The 12,055-nt window shown below is 35.2% G+C and overlaps 1 protein-coding gene across 3 annotated transcripts in view; it reads left to right on the top strand.

The window, feature by feature from the left end:
* Positions 1-11,669, top strand: part of LOC111583352 (calcium-activated potassium channel subunit alpha-1) — a 72,655-nt gene extending 60,986 nt beyond the window's left edge. The window contains exons 9-15 of one of the 3 annotated variants that reach the window (XM_055004335.1): positions 502-593; positions 6,416-6,526; positions 6,622-6,727; positions 6,831-6,913; positions 8,685-8,754; positions 8,924-9,079; positions 9,299-11,669. In XM_055004335.1, the coding sequence (XP_054860310.1) occupies positions 502-593; positions 6,416-6,526; positions 6,622-6,727; positions 6,831-6,913; positions 8,685-8,754; positions 8,924-9,079; positions 9,299-9,412 (732 nt within the window). In that variant the 3' untranslated portion in view covers positions 9,413-11,669. Of the gene's footprint in view, positions 1-501; positions 594-677; positions 770-6,415; positions 6,527-6,621; positions 6,728-6,830; positions 6,914-8,684; positions 8,755-8,923; positions 9,080-9,298 lie in introns of all 3 variants that reach the window. The other 2 variants (XM_055004334.1, XM_055004333.1) reach the window with 2 other exon arrangements.
* The last annotated feature ends 386 nt before the right edge of the window (positions 11,670-12,055 follow it).

Raw genomic sequence — 12,055 nt, 5'->3', positions numbered from 1 at the left:
TTTGCAGCAGTGTAGGGTCTTAAAGTTCATTAAATGATTGCCATCCATTTTGCAGTGCTGTTTAAATCAACCCGACACGAGTGTTTGTTGGACAAAACATGGCATATAAGGCTTTTTCTTGATTTTACGATTTTTATTTTTCCACCGCAGATCGACATACCGCTCATCAGCTGTCATTTTTCTCCTTTATTCTTCCAGTATCTGTAAATATTAGCATTTTAATTTCCTTTTTCATTTTCATTCTTTTTCTGGAATTTGGAATGTAACTGTGATAAAACTTCAGGTTACATTCACCAATTTTCCTCCGTTAATTTGATTGAAGTACACATTTCTTATTTTCTTTTTCCATTTTCCTGATAAATAAATATTAATACTACTCCTGCACATGCAGTAGTTCCTCTGTCAGACTTTACAAATTTCTTTAAAGCAAAATTAGAGGGCCTGCTCTTCTTTGCTTGTCTTTTTTTTAGTCTCTTCTTCTGTCTCCTATCTTCTCCTTAGGCCATGTTTGCAAGCTACGTCCCTGAAATCATAGAGTTAATAGGAAACCGCAAGAAATATGGTGGTTCCTATAGTGCGGTTAATGGGAGAAAGTAAGTATTCAAGGAGGCTCTACTGCCTCCGCCGCAGTAGAACTTCTCTGCATGCCCTTTTCTTTTTCTTTTTCATGCATGTAGGCCATGTTTGCTCGCTACGTGCCAGAAATTGCTGCTCTCATCCTTAATCGGAAGAAATATGGAGGGAGTTATAACTCGACCAGAGGCAGAAAGTAAGTCAAATGAACAAAAACAGCAAACTTGTAATGGTGTGGTTTTGTGTGACTCAAGTGGCCCTCTCATAAAGAGGCGACGGATTACTGCTTAAATAGACGTCATGAAACTGTGATTTGAGATGTAACGATCTCAATTAGCACTAAAGTCACACTGTGACTGAAGAACTTGGCCATGATTAATGTGTTTATTGTAGCTGCTTTTATATGTGTACAAGCTGTCGTCGCTGCTTGACATCAATGAATGTTTGCTTTTACACTGCAAAGACATCTATGTTTTAACAAGTCATTTTTGTCTATTACTGACTCCTAAAGATCCTGTTTTTATAAAACAAGTGAAAAAATTTGCTTGTCCTGTTGAATTGTTTTCAGTAAGTATCAATTTGTGGAAATAATTGTCAGCACTATAAATAAAAACGAATTCTAAGGACATTCTAGTACACAGTTCAACTTGTATCAGACAGATTTTTTCACTTGTTTTAAGATAACAGGACTTTGGGAGTTCAAAAACAGACAAAAATGTCTTGATAAGACAGACACCTTTTCAGTGTAATCATATAGATGTATTATTGTCATGCTTAAACGTGACACATGTAGGATTTTCTCACTGTGATGGGAATTGTTCCCTTTGTTAGCATATGTAGATGAAGAAAGGCTCCTCACTATTGACTTAAATGGTGACAAAGCTTAAATCAAGCCATAGTGACTTTACTAAATACCGCCTGCTGTATTCACAACCTACAGTTATGTTATTGTGGTAAAAGAAGGGGATTTGACTTCTGTCTGTTGATTATGTAACAAATTTTAAACAACTGACATTGAGGGTTGTCCAGTAAAGTTAAATACTATACTACATGTAATATAGATTTACCTAACCTAAATATTTTGGTTCAGACACTGCAATATTAATAAAGTCAGTGGTCACAATCAGTAATGTCCATAAAGACAATATTTATCTAAAGTTTGCTAACATTAGCCAACATAAGAAACTGGTCCACCCCTGAATATACTGGACTGAGACAGTTTTATTAAGATTACTTAAGATTTCAGTCCTGGTTTATACTTTAGACACCTGCTGTTAACATAGTAAAAGCAAGTTTTGTTTAGTAGTTGAGCCTTCCTGAAGCTATTTTGTCAGAAATGCAACACAATTAACTCATATTGTAGGACAGGAATTTGAATCCAGAACAGGAATGGTGGCTACTAACAATACAGCCGCTATGAATAAAATGAATTTTTAGTAAATATGTCTGTAAATGTAATGTAAGTACACTGAATATGGCTATTATAGAAAAAATGCTAATGCCGTAATAATGCCATAAATTGCATAAAAAATGTAATTTTAAGTAGCCATGATGAGTCAATGCTAATCGCATTTGGTGAAGTTTGTGCAACGCGCACAAAAAACAAAGAAAAAAACAACCCACCTAAATTAAAAGTGCTAAGACTCCCCTACTACTGCACTGATAAAGGCTACCAGATTCCTTTATTGCACAAAATGTATACTTTTTCTCTTAATTTATGCTCTCACATCTTGTAAAACCAATGCACTGACCTTTAAAGTTAAATATAAAATTTTAAAAATGTCCTGCAAGTTGCCCTTTAACTTTACTTTGTGATATTAAGTGTATCTCTGCTACTTTTCTGTACCTTCAACAGTGGCTTTTAATGGACAGCTAGCATCAGTCACAATAATAGGACAAAACTGAATGGTACAGATAGAATAATTTTTTTTAAAGATAAAAGGGTTTTTCACAAGTGCACAGGTGATATTTACTAGGCATTTATTGTACTATGAGAAAATCCTACATGTTTGTGGTGTCTTACTTGTAATTATGCTGCATGTTGTCAGTGTATGTGTCAATTTGTGTTCAGGTGTTTCCACTCATTCACATGATTTTATTTTATTCAGCCATCTTCCTCTAATGCCCATGCAGACTCCCAATTTACATACCAGACAAACTGTCTAAAGAACATTAAATAAAACCAAAGGAGATTAAGGATTGATAAACAGCTTTAGTTTTACTGACTATTCAGCAGTAGTACGGTGGCTATAATCCACAGAGATAACAGAATGCAGGAAGAATCCAGTGATCAGTGTAGATAGCAAGGATACAAAGTGAGATTTCTTGGAAAATAATAATGACTTATAACATATTCTTTCACTCAATCAGAGTAATTGATTGATATTCGAGTCATACATGTTTGATAATTGCTTTTAAAGACTGCCATGCAGGAAATGAAAACAACATCATACGCCCAAGCTTTAAAAAATACCAAACTCATACATTTGGTTGTGTGCCATTGCTTGCTTCTTGCTAGTTTTTTTTTTTTTTTTTTTTTTTTTTAAATTTTCTGTTTTTCAGTGCTTGAAAAACTAGTCCTGCTCTGCTCTGCTTGTCTTATTTTCCACGCTTTGCTTTTTGAACATTCTTGGCCTTAATCTTCAGTCTGACCTACACCCTCAGGACTAAATAAAATCTAGAGTTCTTAAAGGAATACTTTCACATTTTGGGAAATTCTCTTCTTTGCTTCCTTGCCGAAAGTTAAATGAAAAGATTGATGTTTGTGTGTTAAATATGAAGCTACTCATGTGTGGACTGGTTCCAGAAGAGCTCTGGCAGTTTCTGGCTTACATCAGGCACCTCTGTGCTGCCACTCTGGTTTTGCTTATGTGATTAAACTCAGGCCAACTTTGTGTTTCAAGTTCTAAGGCAGTACGGCAGGTGGTTCCTGTTTGGCCCAGTGTCAGCAAGTCCCTCTGGAAAACAGGAGGACTGGAGCTTCATTGATATGCTAATAGAGCCCACCACACCTCTCACATCCCATGCTACACTCATTACTTAATAATGGAGGTATGTCTGATAAAATTAAATTAAAATGAGCTGCTGCTATTTGTAGTACTACACATAATATAGGATTCAAATCACAAATGAAACCCTCTGAACACCAAAACCTGCCAGAAACTTTATAAACAGAAAGAATCAGCTGATTTTCGCCTTTCCAGCAATTGTTGCACAACTCACTTGTGACAAGTTGTTCAGACAGGAAAATGAACTAAATCTAAGCTTCAAATCTTGATATTTCTTCAAAAACGTTAAAAAAAAAAAAAAAAAAAAAAAAAGCGCTCCTCAGTGCAACTGTGAAGCCATTAGTGACTCACCTGCAACTGAAAAATGCTGTCAAAAATTCAGGAACTTTTTAGCTGAACTAGGCTAAAATCCTGGTTGTGTTTAAGCAGAGCAGACAGGAGACAAGTGTGGACACAAATTAATGTGAAGTCTGGAAGTGTAATTAGTAATATATCTAGAATAGGGGTAATTCCAGAATCGCAGACATTTGGGCTTCAAAATTTTTGAAAAATAGACCTCTTTAACAATTTTCTGCTCCATATTTATCAATAATAGGTGATAAACTATCAAAGGTTTGATTGGCTCAGTTTACACATCAATGGTTGCTCATTTTATTTGTTGTTATTTTAACTTTTATTTGAGATTCAATTTGATCATGGGGGGGGGGGGGGGGGTGACATTTCAGGGTGGAACTCCAGACTTAGTTGGTGTTTTCAAAAGTATTTTCAAACATTCTTTTCTTCTATTTTTTTTTTTTTTTTTTTTTTTTAAAGATTTGGTCTCAGGACAAGTAAATTTACACAACAACTACATGTTTTAGTATTTTGTACCTGGATTATTTGAAATTTGATAGGTGGAACATAAAATGTCCTCCATTCCTGAATGACCCATATGTAGAGCATTCTTTCAAGTGCTGGTAACACCTCTGAGTGTACATGTTGTTTACATTTAATTTTAATTCAAACGCTGTCAAAACAATATATTTGTTCTTTTATGGTTCGTGGCATTATAACTGTGTCGTACGGCACACAGACTTCTAGTTGTCGTTGTGCTGTTTCCACAGAGGTGCAGGACTTTATATTGCAGTGAAAAAATGAGTTCACAGTAGATAAAAATATGAAAGAAACACAAAAAGCCTAGAAACTGCGTTGGGTTCAGAGGGTACAACTTGTATTGCTTCACTTATATTTACAACATAAACGTAATTGCATTGCACATTTACAATTCGGTGAACAACTTAATATCCAAACTATCCTTCATAAAAGAATCAATGACAAAGAAGCAAAGTGAGCTAGACCCCGGAATTAGCTTAGCTTAGCATGCAACTCCCTGTAAAACTATGTTTTATTTTCTGCAGCTTTAGATATGCTTGTAAGCATTTTTTTTTTCAAACTAGGGACAGAGCTAGGCTAACTGTTTCCCCCTGCTTTCAGTCTTTATGCTAAGCTAAGCTAATCACAAAGTGATATCGATCTTATCGTCTAACTTTTGGCAAGAAAGCGAACAAGCAAATATCCCTTTGTGTCTGAAGCTCTGCAGCTGTTTCTAAAGATCGTGAGATTCTGCTGGATGCCTCAGTGCTCGAAACTAAATGTGGCTTCTGGTAGCTGCTTTTGGTTCTCCTGTTACTTGTAGTCGTCTTTGTTGTGAAGAAGTCGGACTTGGTTTGAGAACCTTTCTGAAACCAAATCTGTGCTTCTTTTGTTAGTATTGCAGAAAACTCATAGTAGCAGCTTCATAGTTTTAGATTAAAATGCTTAATCTTGTCTGTTCTGTTTTATATAGTTTAAAATTTTCTATTCATTATATTTTACTGTATTTTTTAAATATTGATGACAATTTATCAGTAATCCTATTAATGCCGTATGTAAGAGCTTTTCTTCCTTGTCGTGATCATAGGTAGCCGACTCCAGGCTGCTTAGTGTGTTTGTATTTGTGTTATTACACAAATACGCAGTCGACTCAGTGGTAATATTAACAGGTGGCATAGATTCATTTCATTACAGGCAACAGTTTTCATTTTGACATGACTTTGCCATTTGGCTCCCAAACGTTCAAATCTTAATGCATGCTTATTTTAATGTCTTTGTAGGCTGTTTATAGAGCTGGACAAAACTGTTAGCATCATTGTTTTTGTTTTTTCCCACTATCTTTTCTATTTCTACCTTGGGTAACTATCACTACTCTTCACTGTTTTCCTTTGCAAATTAGCAGAACATGTGGATTCAAAATAAGTGTAATTCTCATGTGTATATTGCACTTTAAAACCACAACAAATCAACTAAGTACAGTAAGACTTCCTGCTCTTCTTACACAGAAATGCTTCAGATGAAATGTTTACTCGAGCAAACATCTGAAGTGACTTTCTGCATAACTTTTAAACAAAGATGTGATAAAGCCAGATTGGATTCTTTCTAAACTGGGTTCCTTATATAAAGGGTTTGTGATATGTGGGACTCAAAATAGAGCATGTGCTGATTTTTTAATCTCCATCTCAGGAAACTGATCCTTTATAATCTGATACTGAAATCCACAGTGCTCTCTGACCCTCTCATCCAGTCCTCTCTCATCATGGCAGAAATATCAAACATCCTCCTGTAACATTGTTTTTATTAGTTCTACATAGATTTCAAATCAATTACCTAAATCTCCATCACATCCGTCCCATCTCAGATTCACCGTCTGATTCCAGGACAATCATGAAGATGAAGCAACAATTTGTTTCTGTCTTTGTTGTTGCTGGCTTCAATTCTCACTGCGTTTTAGTTTCATTATTGTTCACCTCATTTTCCAGGCACATCGTGGTCTGTGGTCATATAACACTTGAGAGTGTGTCCAACTTTCTAAAAGACTTCCTACACAAGGACAGGGATGATGTCAATGTAGAAATTGTTTTTCTCCATAAGTAAGTACAAATCAGCAAATTTCATTGGTCAAGTAAAAACAAATGTTCTGTTTCTCCTCAGATTTAAGTTTTGTTTTGTTTTTTTTTTCTCTCAGTATTTCCCCTAATCTTGAGCTGGAAGCCTTATTCAAGCGCCACTTCACCCAGGTAGAGTTTTACCAAGGGTCTGTCCTGAACCCACACGACCTGGCCAGAGTCAAGGTAACCCACAGATAATGTCTTCCTCTGTGGCTCTCAACGCAACTATAGTACTGTAGTTTACTGACACTGACTGGATAATTTTGTGTTTTCTATGTGTTTTCAGATTGAATCAGCAGATGCCTGCTTGATCTTAGCCAACAAATACTGTGCTGACCCTGATGCTGAGGATGCCTCCAACATCATGAGGTACTGTAAACCAAATCAGGCTCTCCATGAGTAACCTCAACCTTTCTTTCTGTTTTTGGATTTTTTGTTCATTAACTGTTTTGTGACCAGTCATATTCAATCAAATAACTTCTGAGAAAAATACAGATTGTTTGAGTGGACAAACATGACAGTTTTGATTTGGAAAACTTAAAGTCCCATATTGTTCCCCTTTTAAGCAAGTCTCACATGTACCCAGAATGTCATTTTTTATTTCTGTGCTCAAAAACTAGTGTAAAGATAGTTTTGTTTTTTTGTTTTTTTTTACCACGACTGAATAAATCCTGGTTTTAGTCTAGTTCTAAATGGGCTGTTTTCAGTGCTTGTACCTTTAACTACAGCTGAGCTGCTGCTGTCCACGCCCCCTTCAGGAAGAAGACTCGCTCTGTGTCAGTGAAACAGTTGACCACAATACAACTGACACATACATAAAAGAGTGTGTGATACCAGGACTTTCTGTTGCTTCTAACTTTTTCTCAGAGCAGTGATTTTACATGGAAATAATGCCAAATTTGCAGTACAGCTGTTGTCTTTCGTTCATGTGTTTGATGAGTTAGTCAGACACGCTTCCGGTCACAAATTCAGTACTTTAGTTGTAAATGTTTCTCAAATGAGTGCTGGTTTACATGTTAATCTTAATGGGCTGCATTACAGTCGCTTGAGGGTTTGAGTAATGGAAGAAGTATATGTCTTTTAGAATAAACATCTTTTAGTTTATACCTCCAAGTTTATAACAACCAAAAAACAGAATAAAATGGATTTTGGCCATATGGGGCCTTTAATGGATTATAGGGATTGTCAAATAGTTAATATGTGAGAGTACAAATGCTTTCAGAACAGATGATAACTGTCTGTTTACTTTAGGAGACATTCCTCCCGTGGCAGCTAAGTTCAGTTAATAATAACAAAATGTATGATTATGATTGAATAGCATTGAAGATTTAATCTCTCAGCTCTAACAGGTTTCATATTTATGTTATATGTGCATAACGAAATGAAACATGTTTTCAATCTAAAAGAGTGAGAAAATTTAAAATGTGCTAGTATGATACTAATATATATGCTCCGTAAATTATTACACATAATAATTTGTTTAGATATAAACTATTTTAATCATGAAGGGAATTGTTTATATTTGTACATCAAACTCCCCTGACTCATCTTGTGTTACTAATGTGGAATCTCTGAAAAAGCTAAATTATTCAGGATGGAAACTGTTCATAAAAAGTGGGTATTAACTCTGCAGCAGCAGGTCCTCTACACAACAGACATTTGTAAATCCATATAATAGGCTAATACAGTAAATGTAAATTGGTACCAAGTGTTTATACCACCATAAGTGAAGGCCCCTGTCTAATATCAGTTCCCACTTCTTCCTGGACTTAAATCACCAGTGTAAGCGAACGTGTCGGAGCTGATTCTCACTAACTATCAGCATGAACAAACTCCTGGTGCTCACAGTCCCTTTTGGAAAATTATCAAGACCTGAATGGGATAATGAGTTTTCTGTGATGGAAAGATACAATAAACTCTTCGGTGTTCAGTGTTAAATCTCTGAGCATGAATTAAAATAGCAGCTGCTCTGCCATAAATTGTTTTAATGATACACAGTACAATGTAATATTGTAATTTTGAGGTAATGAACAAGAGTATAATATGACATTCTACAAGGAGAAAGTACACACTGACAGCTAAATATTTCCAACTTTTGTTAATGTTCAGACTTTGTTTTCTCCATTTTGTTTTACATTAGGGTGATATCGATCAAGAACTACCATCCAAAGATCCGAATCATCACGCAGATGTTGCAGTACCACAATAAGGTCTGTATTCATTAACTGCAAAGGTTTCTGGAGTCATCGGTTACATGTTTGTAACTGCTATATTTCAGCATCTGTTATTGACATTGACATGTTTGGATTGGTTTGCACTGATGTAATGCACGTTTGAAGACTTTCTTTTTTGAACATCTTGTGTTTTTTCCTCTCTTAGGCTCACCTATTGAACATCCCAAGCTGGAACTGGAAGGAGGGAGATGACGCCATTTGCCTTGCAGAGCTGAAGCTTGGGTTCATCGCCCAGAGCTGCCTGGCTCAGGGCCTCTCCACCATGCTGGCCAACCTTTTCTCCATGAGGTCCTTCATCAAGGTAGCCACAACTAAGACTTGTCCATCTGTGCTCACTGGATTAAACTCAAAAGTAAAGTTGGCCACAAACTAAATCTGAATAAATAATAATGATTATCCCAGATGAGGCCTCCATGCAGCATCTGGTGAGTGGGCAGAGAAGAACAGTAGACTGAAGTTGCATTACTGTGTTTTGTTTTCTGTATTTTTGTAAAGTTATAAGCTTGTTTGTTTATCATAGATCGAGGAGGACACATGGCAGAAGTATTACCTTGAAGGAGTAGCCAATGAGATGTACACAGAGTACCTGTCGAGTGCCTTTGTGGGTTTGTCCTTCCCAGTAATTTGCGAGTAAGTAAACTGAAAAATCAACTTTTTTTGCTTTGCTACTTTTTGATTTGTATTTCTTTGAAACAGGTGTTATGTCAGAATAGTTTTGGCAGGCTTGTTGTCTTTTAGAAAATCACCAAAATTATACTTCTTGTCAGTCAGAAACTGTAAAAACAGGATAAATCACTGATGTTCAACTTTCTGATGGTCCTTCACCAAACTCAAGCTTAAAATTGCATCATTGCATCAATGTCACTTTATTCTGCATAAACCGTTTGCGCCAGATTCTGTTCAAATCTAAAATTCTGTACTCCTCGGTGACTCACCTGCAAACCAACAGTCACATGACAGAAATTCAAAGACTGTTCTGCTGAGCTACAGGCTTTGTTTATACAGAACAGATAATGAACAAGTATGGAACCAGATTAAAAATGCAAGTAGTAAAATATCTGTAGTATGTATAGTCACCATCCTTTTTCCCCTTCAGCACTGGTGACACCTGTGGACACTTTAACAGATTTCTTGAGGGGTTTTCAATTATGTACAATAAATAGTAAAATAAATGTGTGTATGTATTTATTTATTTATTTTACAATTTTGGCATTATAACTTTATTATATTGTACAGAAGGCAATCTCGAGTTAACTCTTCTTACAGCCATGATTTTGCTTTTTCCGTAGAGGTGTAGTACTTTAGATTGCAGAGAAAAATGAGCACAGAGTGAGTAAAAATGTGTCAGGAGGAGAAAACACCCACAAACTGCTTGAGACTTGGAGGGTTGAATCATTTTATTATTTAGACAGAAGGCCAGTTTTAGTTTTATTTTGCTGTATAGATAGTAAAAAAAAAATGCTTTGCACTAAACTAGGTATTGATGAAGCAACATCCACAAATGATATGATAATAATTTCTAGACATACTAAACTATGACGTTTTTGTCCACATTTTGGACGACATACTAAACTGTGACATTTTTGTCACATTTTGGACGACATACTAAACTATGACGTTTTTGTCACATTTTGGACGACATACTAAACTATGACGTTTTGGTGATATTTTGGACGACATATTAAACTATGACGTTTTTGTCATATTTCGGATGACATACTAAACTATGACGTTTTGGTGATATTTTAGACGACATACTAAACTATGACATTTTTGTCACATTTTGGACGACATACTAAACTATGACGTTTTTGTGACATTTTGGGCAACATACTAAAACTAGGACTTTTTTGTCATATTTTCGACGACATACTAAACTATGACGTTTTTGTGATATTTTGGACGACATACTAAACTATGACTTTTTAGTCATATTTTGGACGACATAGTATAGTATGTCGAAAAAAAATGTCATTTTTTACACATGTGAAAACATGCCATATGATGAAATAATGTAAAGTAGGCTGTGAAACACACTCCAGAAAGGTTTTCTTTTAAAAAAAAAAATCATCATGAATTTTGGCGCAAAAAAACGCCTGACTATACTATGTTGAAAAAAACAATGCGATTTTTCAAACATGTTGTAAAACCATGCCATATAATGAAATAATGTAAAGGAGGCCGTGAAAAACACTCCAGAAAGGTTTTCTTTGAAAAAAAAAGCCTTTATGAATTTTGGCGCAAAAAAATGCCTTACTATACTATGTCGAAAAAAAAAATGCGATTTTTCAACATGTTGTAAAAACATGCCATATGATGAAATAATGTAAAGGAGGCCGTGAAAAACACTCCAGAAAGGTTTTCTTTGAAAAAAAAATCATCATGAATTTTGGCGCAAAAAAACGCCTTACTATACTATGTCGAAAAAAAAATGCGATTTTTCAACATGTTGTAAAAAGGTGCCATATGAATGAAATAATGTAAAGGAGGCCGTGAAAAACACTCCAGAAAGGTTTTCTTTGAAAAAAAAATCATCATGAATTTTGGCGCAAAAAAACGCCTTACTATACTATGTCGAAAAAAAATGCGATTTTTCAAACATGTTGTAAAAAGGTGCCATATGATGAAATAATGTAAAGGAGGCCGTGAAAAACACTCCAGAAAGGTTTTCTTTGAAAAAAAAATCATCATGAATTTTGGCGCAAAAAAACGCCTTACTATACTATGTCGAAAAAAAATTGCGATTTTTCAACATGTTGTAAAAACATGCCATATGATGAAATAATGTAAAGGAGGCCGTGAAAAACACTCCAGAAAGGTTTTCTTTGAAAAAAAAATCATCATGAATTTTGGCGCAAAAAAAACGCCTTACTATACTATGTCGAAAAAAAAATGCGATTTTTCAACATGTTGTAAAAACAGTGCCATATGATGAAATAATGTAAAGGAGGCCGTGAAAAACACTCCAGAAAGGTTTTCTTTGAAAAAAAAAATCATCATGAATTTTGGCGCAAAAAAACGCCTTACTATACTATGTCGAAAAAAAATGCGATTTTTCAACATGTTGTAAAAACAGTGCCATATGATGAAATAATGTAAAGGAGGCCGTGAAAAACACTCCAGAAAGGTTTTCTTTGAAAAAAAAATCATCATGAATTTTGGCGCAAAAAAACGCCTTACTATACTATGTCGAAAAAAAAATGCGATTTTTCAACATGTTGTAAAAACATGCCATATGATGAAATAATGTAAAGGAGGCCGTGAAAAACACTCCAGA

Source organism: Amphiprion ocellaris, chromosome 18 (assembly GCF_022539595.1).
Source record: "Amphiprion ocellaris isolate individual 3 ecotype Okinawa chromosome 18, ASM2253959v1, whole genome shotgun sequence".
Classification (NCBI taxonomy): Eukaryota; Metazoa; Chordata; class Actinopteri; family Pomacentridae; genus Amphiprion; species Amphiprion ocellaris.
This window is presented reverse-complemented; position numbering and strand designations above follow the sequence as displayed.